Source organism: Haliotis asinina, chromosome 4, assembly GCF_037392515.1.
Source record: "Haliotis asinina isolate JCU_RB_2024 chromosome 4, JCU_Hal_asi_v2, whole genome shotgun sequence".
NCBI lineage: Eukaryota > Metazoa > Mollusca > Gastropoda > Lepetellida > Haliotidae > Haliotis > Haliotis asinina.
Window position 1 is genome coordinate 7618282 of NC_090283.1, and position 16131 is coordinate 7634412.

The 16131-nt window shown below is 40.5% G+C and overlaps 1 protein-coding gene across 2 annotated transcripts in view; it reads left to right on the plus strand.

Moving 5' to 3' along the window:
- The window catches only part of LOC137281239 (uncharacterized), a 77241-nt gene that overhangs the window by 45825 nt on the left and 15285 nt on the right, over positions 1-16131 (plus strand). Inside the window, exons 1-2 of one of the 2 annotated variants that reach the window (XM_067812383.1) lie at positions 8995-9059; positions 9235-9281. Coding sequence is in view for 1 of the 2 variants with exons in the window: in XM_067812382.1 (XP_067668483.1) it covers positions 8999-9059 (61 nt within the window). In the remaining variant the exon portion in view is untranslated. Of the gene's footprint in view, positions 1-8994; positions 9060-9234; positions 9282-16131 lie in introns of those variants that run through there. The other variant, XM_067812382.1, reaches the window with a different exon arrangement.

The following is a 16131-nucleotide window of genomic DNA, read 5'->3' on the forward strand; positions in this document are numbered from 1 at the left end:
GTGTCTTCTCACCACACTGAGCACACACAACAGACAATGTGCAAGTATTCACACCGTGTCCACATTTCTGGCATTTAAAACATCTTAGCGGGTTGGGGATGTAGGTATCAACTTGTACGTTGCAGTAGCCTGCCTTCACTGATTTCGGAGCATTAGGGCATGAGAAAGTAAATAGATTCGTATTTGTTTTGACGGTTTCATTGTTTCTGCGAGTTGAAAAGCGCTTGACATACAGTACACCTTGATCCTTCATTTGAGATCCTATGTCAAGTTCCGACATGTCATCAAACAATCGATCTCTATCTCTCATGATACCTTTACTTGTATTCAAGGTTTTCTGTGCAGAAACCGTGACGGGAATGCCCACGAAAGATATAATATTTATCAGATTTGTTGCTTGCTGCTTTTTCCCGCACTCGACTAGCAGGGCACCCGAACTTAAGCGTCTTATGTTCTTCACATCCCCAGCAATGCCTTGAATACCTTTGGATACAGCAATGGGGTTCAACTTTAAAGGTGTCTTGTCAGGAGTCTCAATCACAATGAAACGTGGCCAATACTCAATTGATGTAGACGGTCTATGGTCAGTATCAACAGGGTCAATATCAAGTGGACGTTTTGTCTTTTTTTGTTGGAGTTTCATAAGCCATGGTTAGTGTAATACGGTTCATCATCCGAGCTCCCCACCCCCCAATGGAGTATCACAAGGACAATGCTAAAGTAAGCGGGCCTCCAGCTTACAGCACCAAGGATACCCGGATGATATACTCCAGCAGAAGAATTAGAAATAATTAATCTTCCAGATTGGCCCATGAGCCACCGCCTTCTGGGCATAAGACTCTAGGCAAAAGTTCAGAACTTCAAAAATGCAATTTAAAATTCGAAAAGCTCAATGAACAAATAGGCCAAGGCCGAAAGTAAAAATCCAAATAAAATTTGTGCAATGATATATATACTCCATGCACAGGGCTTGGCATGACCAGCCGATTGGTCGAACCGGGCCCATTCGACCACCAGTCTAGGTTAAGTCAGGGCCAAAGTGGTGTGTTGGGCAATGGAAAGCAGTTAAAAGCCCCAGTGCCCTCAACCACCAGGATCCCGTCCTCCACCGACACGGGACGCAACCCACGGCAAACGGGTTGGTGGACCAAATATCCCCCCGGGTCCACTACGGGGGTGTCGGCGAGCTCTTGGCGTTACCCAGCACCCACCACGAGGAGGTGGCTCGCCACGGGTGCCTTCAAAATAAGTGAAGAAGATTATAATAATGTTTTGAAAAGAAATCTCTCTACACTCGACATGGTTTATGCTTCCTGGTACCGTATCTTTAGCTTTGGCGGTACTCCCCTAATTAGCTCTCCTTGGAAAACAGAAGTTTACATTTTAGCCTTCCCGGGACTTCTGAAAAATAGATTTTAGCCTTCCGCGTACTGCACTGGCATTAGTGAAGCAGACGGCCTTTTGACAATTTTTAATCGTTCGGTATGAACTGACCACAGGTTTTTATGAATCAGCTTGGTGTTCAGCTTACGAGTAACCACAAGTCTTTCATATGTGATGGTTAAAAGAGTACAAAAAATGAGTTTATTCGTTCTTTAAGTGCTTATGGATTAGTGGGGTTGGTTCTAAAATTCCACAATTCATAGAAATATAAACATATGCTATGCAAGGTAGAAACATTGCGTGATGTCAATAGATTCACCATATCTTGCGACGCATAGTGTGATTTGACGTAAGGTATAAGCCAATACATATTTTTCTTTCTAAGATTATCATACGTTTCACCAAAAAGCAGTGCATGTAGTTCATCATCAATAAAATATTTTCCCTTACATTTACAAAATAAACAAACCCTGTCCTTAAGTGCTTTCTTTTTTAATCTACCAGTTGCAATAGCAAGACCATAATTTTGGCATCTAAATCTAATCACTGAAGATCGTAAGCAAGAAGGAATATCATCTGACAAACATAATTCTACATTTAAAAGTGATTTGAACTGTCTATAGTAGTTACATTGGAAGGAAGTGTTTAAACTTGAAGTCCATGACTGTTGCAGATTATTTGATAATATTTGTCTGAACAAAGAGATGAAATTGACATCATGGCTTTGTTTGCTTGTGAGCGAAAAATTGTGCCTTTCTCCAGGATAATTTTGGAGTGAATACTTGTCCTAAATATCTACATGAAGAAACACTATCTACTCGTTTTTCTTTAAAATACCATTTTTCATATGATCGAAGTCTACCACCTTTGCAAAATACCATTATTTTGGTTTTATCCGAATTTACCCATATTCCAGTTTGATCACACAATGTTTCTAAAGCATAGATCTTACGGTGCAATTTCACTCAAGAGATGGTTAATGGAAACAAATCACCTGCAAACATGAGAAGACATAGGTTGTAATATGTTTGGGAAGTAAACACACCTCTCCCGCCGGATTCTTGCATTATTTTTATTTCTAATTTGTTAATACAGATTATGAAGATCTATGGACTTACTCACACATGCACAAAGTTTTGAATACATTAACAAAATTATATGGAGATTGTTGCCACCAGTGCCAACTTGGGACAGACTTATATAACTCACCGTCGTCTCACATTTGATATTCTTGAGTTGTAAATTCGTAGAGTTACCATAAACTTGTCCTTAGGCGAAACAGAATCCAAACATATTTCTTGTTACAAACATAGTTTGTTATAAGTTATCGTTGCAAGCTCGTTCCTTTGTTCTCAGCAACAGGCACCCGTGGCGAGCCACCTCTTCATGGTGAGTGCTGGGTAATGCTAAGAGCTCGCCGACACCCCCGTTGTGGACCCGGGGGGATATTTGGTCCACCAACCCGTTTGCCATGGGTTGCGGCCCTGTGTCGGCGGAGGAAGGGATCCTGGTGGTTGAGGGCAATAGGGGCTTGCAAACGTGTTCCTGTTGCTCAATACACCACTTTGGCCCTGACTTCGCCTAGACTGGTGGTTGAATGGGCTCAGTTCGACCAATTGGCTGGTCATGCAGAGCCCTGTGCATGGAGTATATATATCATTGCACAAATTTTATTTGGATTTTCACTTTCGGTCTTGGCCTATTTGTTCATTGAAATTTTCTGATTTTAAAATGCATTTTTGAAGTTCTGAACTTTTGCCTAGAGTCTTATGCCCAGAAATCGGTTCCTCATGGACCAATCTGGTAGATTAATTATTTCAAATTCATCTGCTGGAGTATATCATTCGGGTATCCTTGGTGCTGCAAGCTGGAGGCCTGCTTGCTTTAGTATTGTCCTTGTGATACTCCGTGGTGGGTGGGGAGCTCGGATGATGAACCATATTACACTAACCATGGATATGGCTTATGAAACACCAACAAAAAAAACCGAAACGTCCACTTGATATTGACCCTGTTGATACTGACCATAGACCGTCTTTATCGATTGAGTATTGGCCAGGCTTCATTGTGATTGAGACTCCTGACAAGACACCTTTAAAGTTGAACCTCGTTGCTGTATCCAAAGGTATTCAAGGCATTGCTGGGGATGTGAAGAACATAAGACGCTTACGTTCGGGTGCCCTGCTAGTCGAGTGCGGGAAAAAGCAGCAAGCAACAAATCTGATGAATATTAAATCTTTCGTGGGCATTCCCGTCACGGTTTCTGCACACAAAACCTTGAATACAAGTAAAGGTATCATGAGATAGAGATAGAGATCGATTGTTTGATGACATGTCGGACCTCGATATAGGATCAAGGTGTACTATATTTCAAACGCTTTTCAACTCGCAGAAACAACGAAACCATCAAAACAAATACGTATCTGTTTACTTTCCCATGTTCAAATGCTCCGAAATCAGTGAAGGCAGGCTACTGCAACATACAAGTTGAAACCTACATCCCCAACCCGCTCAGGTGTTTTAAATGCCAGAAATGTGGACACGGTGTGAATACTTGCACATTGTCTGTTGTGTGTGCTCACTGTAGTGAGAAAACACACACAACAGAAGATTGTGACAGTGAATTTAAAAAATGCACCAATTGCTCAGGCAACCATTCTTCATTTTCCAAACAGTGTCCTATTTGGAAAGAGCAAATGGAGATCAATAAAATAAAATTCACTCAAAATATATCTTTTTCTGAGTCCAAAACACTGGTAAAGAGATCTGGTCTTCCAGAAAGTTATGCTACAGTAGCAAAAACATCATCGGGTTCTAGCTCTAAAACAACGTCAACCACAGGCTGCCAAACTACCTTGACTTGGGTAAATTGCAATTCTCCACAGCTTTTGTACCTTGCTATTTCATCACAGACGGAGGAATCACTTCCTAGTACCTCAAAGTCGTCTTCTGATCACAAATCATCATCTCAGTCACATTTAAAGTCTCAATCCAAAGCTGATAGTCAACAAACAGTGAAAAGTAAACCGAAGCCAAAGTCTGATGCTTCAAAACAACAAAGTGGTAGAGCTCCAAAAGGATCACAAAATAAAATTCAATTGTTCAATAAATACGGGTCTCTTGAAGGCATGGACGTTTCTGAAAACGTCCATTCTAGGGCACATAGCTTGTCGCCCTCCAAAAGAGTGCGGGGTAGATCCCCAATAAATCCCCCCAAAAGATGGTTTATTCCAATAATATTGTACAGTGGAACTGCAGAGGATTGAGGACTAATTTACATGAGTTACAGCTATTAGTCCAAGATTTTACACCTTCAGCGATATGTCTCCAAGAGACATATTTAAAACAAACAGATACTTTTGATCTTCGTCAATTCAATGCATATCATTGTTTTTCACCTCCGGGTGATAGGGCCACTGGCGGATCATCCATTCTAGTCAGACAATACGTTATTCAAAGCCTTGTTTCACTCAATACTAATATGCAGGCTGTTGCAGTGAGAATTACTTTACATGTAGCGTTTAAACTGTGCTATCTTTATATTTCACCATCTTCGACGTTTGCCAAAACTGATCTTCAAGCTCTGTATGACCAGCTCCCGAAGCCCTGTATTATAATGGGAGATTTAAATAGGCACAACCCACTCTGGGGTAGTGTAACTACAAACACTAAAGGTACGTTGTTGGAGGACTTTTGTTCTGACAATGATTTATGTATTTATAATGATGGTTCCAACACATATTTACACCCTGGTACAGGGACCTATTCTGCTCTCGACTCGTCCCTCACAACTTCAGAACTACTAAATGAATTCGAATGGTCAGTCCACGATGGCCTCTGTGGAAGTGACCATTTTCCTACTGTATTAAAAGCTGTAACTCCATCCGATGTTCCTCCATCATCAAGACGAAATTTTAAAACGGCTAACTGGGCTTTATATGAAACACTGTGTGCTGAAAAACGATTCAATTGATGGATCGTTATTTGTGGATGATTTTGATATTTCTTGTCAAATATTGCATGCCATTGAACGGCAATTGCAGTTGTGTTTAAACAAGATTAACAAATGGTGTCTTGAAAACGGCTTTAAATTTTCTAAATCAAAAACTAACTGCATACATTTTTGTCGTAAATACAAACCACATAAAGACCCTGAACTGTCTCTAGATGGGACGCCCATTAAAGTTGTTAAAGAAGCCAAATTCTTGGGTCTAATCTTTGACTCACACTTAACGTTTTTACTCACTTAAAACTAAATGCCTGAAAGCACTTGACTTGTTGAAAGTGGTGTCAAAGTCTAAATGGGGAGGGGATCAAGCTACCCTTATCCATCTCTATCGATCACTCGTACATTTTAAAATTGATTATGGCTCCATCGTATATGGTGGAGCCTGCAAAAGCAGCCTTAAACTTCTTGATTCTGTCCACCACCAAGGTCGAAGACTTTGTCTTCGGTATTTCCGAACTTCACCTATTGACAGTCTTTACGTTGAGGCCGATGAACCATCTCTTGCACAACGCCGTATCAGATCATCTTTACAATATATCACAAAACTATACTCTAACGAATGTAACCCAGCCTATAACTGTGTCTTCAATCCTCTTTATGAGGATTTGTATAGCAAAAAGTCTTCTCTTGTTCCATCTCTTGGTCTCAGAATAAAGCTGTTTATTGCTGCTGCTGGTATTGAGCTGGACAACATAGTTTCTTTCCGTCTGCTTTCCTCTCCTCCTTGGCAGTTGGTTAGGCCACAGGTTGACCTAACATTAACTACATTAAAACAATCAGAAACGAATGAATTACAGTATAAACAAGAATATAATCAACTGAAACATAAATATAACAATTACAAATCCTTATTTACAGATGGGTCCAAGGACGGTGGCGCAGTGGCTTGTGCTACTGTCATTGGATCCAGAACAATATCAGATATCTTCTACATTACCAGACAATAGTTCTATTTTTACGGCAGAAGCTAACTCCATATTAACAGCTCCTAAATATATTGAAAGACACCCGAAACGTAAACAGTATATAATATATTCCGACACACTTTCTTGCCTTCAGGCTATTAAAAATATTTCTTGCAAACATCCACTTTTAATTGAAATTGTTGAACTGTGTAATATTCTTGCTACTGGCCAATACGACATCGTCTTTTGTTGGTTACCCAGTCACGTAGGTATTTCTGGGAATGTGATAGCCGATCTTGTTGCAAAAGCAGCACTCAACAAATCTGTGACACCACTTCTTATTCCATATTCAGATTACAAAGCTTGCATTAGAACGTATATCCGTGATCTGATACAGAAGAAGTGGGACACTCAAGTAGGTATCAATAAATTACATGAAATTAAACCGTATATTGGTTACACTTACTTGGGTTGTCAGTCCAGATTTGAGGAGGTCATCATGCGACGATGTCGTATTGGCCACACAAGATATACATATAAATATTTGCTTAAAGGTGAGGATCTTCCGTTTTGTATCCGTTGTGGTGGAAGAATCACAGTCAAGCATATCGTGCTTGACTGTGTTGAGTATTCCATCACAAGGGATCAGTATTTTAATTCACGAACTCTGAAGGATCTTTTAATAACTCAAGCTCTCATTTAATCATTGCACTTTTAAAAGAATTAGATTTATTGACTGAATTGTAAATAGATAAATATTTTATTATTGGAAGTTTAAATTCATAATTGTGCTTGTTAGTGGCTGTATCCTCAAAGGGGGTTGAAGTACTGTAAAACTATTGTCAGCCTGAGAGGGTACGTAAGTCAAACAAACATTTAAAGTAAATTCAAACTTTCCACGTTTGTAATCGTAGCATAAGTGTCATTTTATTTGCATGGCGAGATTTACCAAATTGCTGACGGCTGAGGGGATGATGTAGATCCAGCTAGGGTCCATGCAGGTAGCAAAGGTACTGTAAGTCCTCATCGTCCCTAGTATGGTGATCTACCTTCAGTTGTTAGCAATCTATAGCCCATTTGTATCTTGTATTGTCCTCTATAGATAAATTGTTTTAGGTACAATTACTAGTTTTGTATTCTCATCTGTGATATTCCAGTTGTTTCACTGTCCTGCGTTGACAGGTTTTATAATAGACATATGTTTCATTTCAGTATTAAATGTTCTCGTCACGATATGGCTGAGATATTGTGACGTTAAATATTAACTCAGTCACTCACTCTCAGCAACATTACTTAAGCATCACCCCAAATACGAAACACTGATGACAAGCGTCAGGCTCATATTCCCTGCACCTCTGCCGATAATGACACTCGTCACTATCCCATTCACAACACTTCCCTTGTGACCATATTCCCTGCACATTCTGCTGCTGATGACATTCCCTATGACCATATTCCTAACACGTCTACTCATAAATGTACTCGTCCTGACAATATTTCCAGCACTTCTGTCGATGATAACACTCGTCATGCCAAGGTCTACAGCACTTCTGTCGATGATGACACTTGTGATGACAATATTTGCACAACTTCAGTCGATAATGACACACGTCATGATCATATTCCTTGCACATCTGCCAATAATGACACTCGTCTTACCCATATTCTCTCACTTCTGCTGATGATGACACTTGCTATGCCTGTATTCCCTCACTTCTGTTGAGACCTGTGAAGGTCCGGGATAGAATAGGCCTTCAGCAACCCATGCTTGCCATAAAAGGCGACTAGTGGGATTGAGTGGTCAGACTCGCTGAGTTAGATGACACATGTCATCGGTTAACAATTGCGCAGATCGATGCTCATGCTATTAATCACTCGATTATTTAGAGACAACCGCTATATAGCTGGAACATTTGTGACCCAACTCACTCACTTCTGCTGATGACTCGTCGTGTCAATATTCATAGCACTTCTGCTGATGATGACCCTCGTCATGACAATATTTACAGCACTTCTATCGATGATAACATTTGTCATTCTCTTATTCCTTGTACATCTGGCAATGATCACACTCTCCATGCCGATATTCCCAGCACTTCTGCTGATGATGACACTCCTTGTGCCAATATTCCCAGCATTTCTGCCGATGATAACACTAGACCTTGGCCCTTGAGTTATGGTGATCTACCTTATATAGTCAATTTCCATATTGTTCTGTGTAGTGATGTCTTTTTCATGCTTTTTCATTACATGCTAGTTTTACATGTTTGTCACTGATAGTATTGTTATTTGTTGTCCTTCGTTCACAGGTATTTACATCACCTAAGTATATTTTGATTTGGAGCTCTCATAGTCACGATATAGCTGAAAAAATGCCGATGTGACTTTAAATATTATCTCACCCACTCTCATAATCACCCACACACATATGAAGATCCGAATTCGAAGTAACTCATGCTTGTCAATTTAGAGATCGGGTTGTCCGGTTTACTTGGTGAATGTTTGTAATCGTGTCCCTAATGCACAGATTGATGCACATGCTATTACCCTTCAGTCCATGCATTTCCCAATGTGTTTTGATATTTATCGTTTTCGAGAGAACGCTTCAAATCTATTTTGTTTCGAAATAATGGCCCTGAAGGTACGTATTGTACATGCCAAGTATTTACGTCTGATATGTATTTTTCACACTTTTTCAGCGATGGGCAAACGAAAATGCATTCAGGTGTTGCTAATTCTGTTGATCGGATACTTTGCCTTCTGTAAGTATTTATTAAGTGTAATAACAACAGTTTACTATGATATTGACAATCCTGAAAATGAATTTAATTTATAATTCAATTTAATACAAATGACAATTTCCCTCTGTTATTCCAATTCACACTGAGAAAAGTGCCACATTTATTCATAATATAAATATCCTATTTCTTTATTCAGGCATGTCGGCTCATAAGAGGGTACTGTAAGTCCATGCCGATTAAAAGGTAATGTGTCAACCACCGTTGTTGAATATCTGTTGACCCGTGAAGAGCCAGGTTAGAACGGATCTTCACCAACCCATGTTTGTCGTAAGAGACGGTTAACAGGAATCTGGTGGTCAGGTTCAATGATTTGGTTGACACGCTAATCCATGTTCATGTTGTCAGTCATTGGATCGTCTGATCCAGACTCGACTACATACTAATTGTTGCAATATAGCTGGATTATTGCTAAGTGCGGCGTTAAACAATATCTAAACAAGTAATATAGAACACGGGTCATTACGAACGGCCTAAAAAGTCAGTCAGTGTTGGGAAGGTGTAGATCAAGAGTCAATGCAGGTAGAAAAAGTAGTGTCCCCATGTGGTGTCCCTCCAGTGCGGTGGTAAATGTTTAGTTGATGGCAATCTATAGCCCATTTCCTTATCATATTTTATGTAAGACCAAAATATTTTGACGGATATATGGTAGTTTAAATCTTTATCTGTGCTGGAGTGCTGGGATCGAGCCCACCTGTGATCGGGTGTAAAAATCTTGGAGTCAGCTTTAGGTGCAGACTCTTTCTATGTTGTCACAACTTCTAGTGCACAGTACAAATCCATGTGCACTTTAAAGAACCCAAGAATCCGTTGGTATATGACCAGACGGTGGCCACATGAATATGTCCAATCACCTATGGAGTAGTATAAGGAATAGAGGTTTTGGATCACATCTAAATATTGATTTCATCTGTGGAGGACTGAGTCTAATATTAAGACACTATATGCCTTTGTATCCCGCTTTCCAATCCACCACTTTACGTTTACGTCCTAAAGACAGAAAGATTAAAAACATTAAGTAGGTCCGTTTGTAGCCACAGTCACCAAAGGGAGAATTAGAAAGATGTTTTGTGCATTTTTCCAAATGGGCACTATGTAAGTGCCTTCTCTCTTCATGAGAGTGCCTCGCTCAACTAGACCCTTTTCAGAGATACATCTGATATGATATTGATCCTTGGCTTCACGAAAGGTGCCAGAGTCTCAAGTCCCTTGGTGCATGAAAGTTGCTTGGGGTCTACTGAGGCAATAGCGGGATATGAACTCCCAATGCACAGTTGTGCAACTGTACATCATAAATCGGCACCACAACCAACTGTGCTACTGAGGACCGCTAGCAATTGTCACATTCAAGAACCCTTCTTCCGCCTCTTACTTGTAACAAAGTAAGAGACAAGACCAGAAGTACAAGGAGATCCAAGCAGGACATCTGTCGCGTCATAGGTCCAGTGTGCCATTAGGACAAGATCCAAACTAGCTGGGGTGTGCACTGGACTGCTGCCGAGACTGTGTCTGCGTCTCCATCTACATTTGCCCTTCTGCCTCCCCCTTAAGGCTCGGAGTCCTGGGTTTATATGTACTTCATCTCCCTTGATCAGTCAACTAAGGACCGGGCATAAGTCATCACTTCACCCCTGTTATCTTATGGGTACTTGGTGAGTGAACACATGTTTGTCTCTCTATCTTTCACTACTGTTTTCACAGTTGTATATATGAGGGACTTCTGCTCATTCTGCAATTTAGGAGGGTACTTCAAGAACCCTTTCAAGGGGGGACACCTCACTTTGCCGGCATCTATTGTTCTAGGCTGAGATTTAGTCGACCATGGGAAACAGAAAAACAATGGAGGGATTAACTATAGTCTGTCACAGAAACATCACGACATAACACATATTACAGTTATAACTGAGACATCATATGTCAATACACGTAATATACATTACATATAATAATTTACTTAATGACAGAATATACTATATTTACTGTTATCAATATTTCATGTCATCAGATATCACTTTATTTCATACGTCACTTTATGCCGACACATGCTAATAATGTAATTCATGTATATATATATATATATATGTGTGTGTGTGTGTGTGTGTGTGTGTGTGTGTGTGTGTGTGTGTGTGTGTGTGTGTGTGTGTGTGTGTGTGTGTGTGTGTGTGTGTGTGTGTGTGTGTATGTATGTATATATACAGTGAAGCATCGTTCATCCGGATGGTTGTGTTTTTCAGCAAATTCGTCCGGCATGCGAACCATCCGGACTACTGAATCAAAACCCACGTCTCACCAACAGTTTCTTCCCTTTACCATTACAAAAAAGACACGACTCTGGATTAAACAAATATGCATTTAATCTTTATAAAGCGTATAAAATGACCAATAGCAAGCACAACAATACATGTAAATAGATTCAAGACATTGCAAAGTCTTTTGTGGCTAGTTTTCCAAGTACATAGTTGCATGTGTTTGATTTACCTTTTTCATTGAATTCATGATTTTCTCGAGTGATATCTCATCTCCGACTGTCTCAAAATATGTCACCAGACTTTCCAGATATTTCTTTGCCTCTGTTGAACTCGGTGGCACCGGTGAGGGATCACTTTCCTCCTCCTCTTCCTGACAATCATCAGTTGGTTGAACTATGTCAATGTTTTCACTGTCCGTGAGTGGCTCGCATGATGTTTCACTGTCTCCTTCGGCGACATGTTCTTCTACACTCACAACATCTGATGAAGGAAATTCATTCAGGATGAGTCTCAGTTGTGACAATGCAATGTCATCTTCATTCACAAAATCTGAATCACCATCATGAGATATTACGTTCACATGCCTGTAGCAGTTCCTAATTGTTTTCGCACTGACTTCATCCCAACTGGTTTTCACAAAGAGAAGTGCCTGTATTTGATCGAGTCCTCCCTCAGCACAGGTGATGTAATGCCTGACAAGCGATCTTTTGTAGTAAGCCTTGAAAGTCCAGGTTATTCCTGCATCCATTGGTTGAATGTGTGATGTGGTATTTGATGGCAAGAAATGCATGGTCACATTTTGTAAAATCGAAGACTTGCAGCATTGTCTAGAAGCAAAATCACTTTAAGTCCTCGTGACCGCATCTGCCTGTCAAAATGTTTCAGCCAATCAGAAAAGAGTTCACTGGTCATCCACGCCTTTGAGTTATGTCGGTATCTCAGGCACACTTCTGGATTAAAATCACGTCTGAAACATCACGATCTCCTTGCTTTACCAATCACAAATGGCTTAACTTTCACAGTTCCACTTGCATTCACACACAGCGCCACAGTTATTCTGTCTTTCGAACGTTTCACACCAGACGTGGCTTTAGTTGCTAATGTGTTATTTGGTCCAAATTTGTAAAAAGGTCCCGTTTCATCAATGTTGAAAATTGTTTCGGCATCATGCTCGCTCAAAATTATCTTCTGTTCCTCTCTCACCGCGATGACTGCAGTCTTGTCGGCGCTGGCTGCTTCTGCCTGGAGCACTTGCTTCGATATATAGTGTCGAGATTTGAATCTGGTCTGCCATCTACGAGAGTACACGAAATCTGTAATTGACAACTTGTCACCGCAGTCTGTCGCTTTTAAAATCAACATCTCGTCATTAACAGCTGCATTCTTGCTGGTCATTTCATTCATCCATAAAAAGAGCGCCTCCTCCATTTTCTGATATTTGGCGTTTCGTGCTCGAGACAGGGCTGCGGTGTCTTCAGGAATGGTAAGCCATTTCTCCTTGCTCTTCAAGATGTCCCCGATCGTAGATCTCCCCACTGAGTGTCCAAATATTTCACCAAAGTGTTTACTTAAGAAATCTAAACTTGCTTTAGGATGCTCTTTATACCCTGTAATCTCTCTTTTTGTCAAATGTGGTTATCTCGTTTCGTTTTTGCTTGGTAGGTTGACTCGCCATGTTTGCTTATAGGTGTCAAACAAACTGTGAATGTACAGCATATTCAGTCGGGAAAACTTGTAATGTCTAATTAAAACATCCCGTAATTGACATTTCTCAAAAGTTTAGAGTTCATCATGTCAACTCAATGTTTACTGTTCCCAATGACTGAGGGCAGTTATGTAAACATCGCCCAGGAGGCCCGGGAGGCGCTGTTACGGTTCGTGATAATGATTTACAGTGTGCGGACAGTGAAGCAATTTACTGTTTATTTTACTGATTGACTACAGCTAGTAGGTGTCAGGAAATTATATAGGCATTAATTGGTAACAAGCTGAAATCGTCCGGGAGACGAGACATCCGGATTATTGGCGTCCAGACTAACGAGGCTTCACTGTATATTTCCTTCCGGCCAAGAAGTCATTTCTTTTCACGGTCGATTCTAGAGTCCAGGTTTCTATACTTCCTTCTCTTTGCAGGCGGTCTACCACCTGTTACGGTTAAGAATTGTCATGCCAAAACTATACAAAATCCCCACTGAGCCAGCAAAATATTACAATGAGAAGTCTGAAATTTACAACTATTTGTATTCAGCAAACAAGACCACGATACATAATGTCACAACAGAGGTTTAGTCTTGGTGTGAGAGTGAGAAACAGTTTTACTGAATGTAACACAGCGAACACTTTGAAGAAGGCAGGCAGATATATACTACAGCTAATCTGTGTGTGTCCGTTCTGTCAACACGACAACCAGCCTTTATATACACAGTCACTGATTCGTGAGCGTTCGAACACTTTGCGACCATTGCCACCAACGCAGGATCTTCTTGTAGTCTCCCGGAAGTACATAGAACTAATGAAAACATTTAGTCAAGGGGGGGGGGGGGGGGGGGGGGGGGGGGTAACTCTAAAGTGCTACCTTAAAGCCTGCTCCCTATGTATGAAAAGTACTGAACATTTCTGATACGATATGTGATCGATAATAGCAATCCCTCAAAACATTAAACATTGTGACCCAAATAACAGTTATTACTCAGTCAATAATAGAATTTCCAGAAAATACACTCCCGTTACACACCAGACTGGTCAACTGAATCAGATTGGAAAACTTACAACCTTATTCCGCTTAGATGTACACAGAGTACAGAATTAAGACAGTTCCAAATGAAAATTATTAACAATATCTCAGGCACAAACTGTAATCAACATAAAATGAGGGCCATAGGAAGTCCTGAATTACAAATGTATCTTTGTCGACTCCAGGATGATTGTGAATATCACTATATGTTGTGACCAAGGTGTCATATGTATTGATTGTTGTTGGACACTGTTCATTCTTTGAGAACAGTTCACTGGTGACTCTTGACAACATGAATGAAACAGGCTATAACCTGGAATGCTGTTAGCTGTGACATTTAATCCTTTATAACAACATATAGGGTGCCGGCACAGTGACGTTAAACCTTGAAGAGTCCTTCCCTGGCCATTCTGTGGTCACTCGGTTGTAAATCACTCCTGTCCCTGATCGCTGCTGGCACTTGCCCAGGCTCCATAAGGCTGACTTTGTTACATTCGTCCCCTTTAACCAGAACATTTCCAAGTGGAAATTTTCCCATGAGTTTTCAGGGATCATCTTGCTACCATTTTCCCTTGCGCTGTGCAATTGATTATAGAAATCCACTGTACAAGTGTATGTGCAAGGGTCCATATTCTAGGGTGTCAGCCGCACATATGGCCTCTTAAAGACACCAAACCCATGGGGTGCTGATTGTCCAATATTCATTATTCAGTTCATGCACTGGTTAGATAAGATGATAATAGAGTTCATATACTGTACAGATGCGTGGATACGAAAGTCATGCCACTTGAACAGGCCTATGGCATAAACTCTGGAATCTATATTGCAAAGGTAGATGTGGGATTAAAACCAACCGTTACGTTCACAGTCTTGATTATCTTCCTCTGTAGCCCCGGACACTTTCCCTGTTGACATGATGGACCTAGTTGAGGGCCCTCATGGAATTCCACTGCTTTCATCACCTTCTCCTCCCGGTAGAAGTGGCGCAGAGGCTATCCACTCTCTGTTGGCGTTACGCACACCTCCCGATTCAATCAGTACCATTTCTAACATGGAAGTAACCTAGGTGTATGTTCTGTTGTGCTGTCCCTGCACTCTCCTCCCAGTAGAAGTGGCGCAGAGGCTACCCGATCTCGGTTAGTGTTACTCGCACCTCCGGATTCCATCGGCGCCATCTCTAACATGGAAGCAGTCTGGGTATGTTTTCCCCTCTCTATTCTTTTGACTAGCCATGGTTTGATGAATTTGTTATAACCCACTACGACTATATATTAAGATGTTTACCATCTAAAATGTATTTCTAGTATGACATCTTCCCACTATCCCCTGTGGTATCCATACCCTTAATTATTGGATCAGATAGTTTATTGAAATACTCTCTGCTCCCTTCAGCTTATTTGGCAACCTGGTCAACGTGAAATTTGGAAATTAGAAACTAGTAACCAGTACTATTCATATCTCTAAAATAGCCTCTCACTGCTTCTCTCAGCTGTCTAACCCTGGTTTCTCCTTTAGCTCCTTGTGATTTTGGGACAGCCGTATCAACTACCAGATTAACTCGGCAAGATTGTGCATCTGAATGTTTGCCAGTGTCATAAGATTCTGTCTTGGGTAGAGCTACTGCAAGACGGGTGATTTCTCGTTTGTAACCATTTTGCTTCAAAAGGTCGAAAGTATTTTCGCTACTATGTCAGTACACACCTATCGCTGTCTGCAACCAAATACTGATCATTGATAATAAGATCCTTAATCATATTCATATGTATTCTATATGTCATTTTCAAAGTATTTCTTCAACCGTCTTCTTCTTTTCTTTCAAAATCATAGCTTGCGTCAATGTTGTTTGTGCATTCCTTCAAGTTCTAAATTGTAGTTTACTTGCTTATTGCCCAGTATGTAACTAATCTATCTTCTTTCTACTGCCAACAGACACAACACTGGCTTTTAATAGGGATCATTAATTCTTAATAATTCTCTCGTTCCAGTCTTACAGTTTCAGTTCCATTTGGGCCGACTTGGGCCACACGAATGTTTTAACCTTCTCATGATGTAT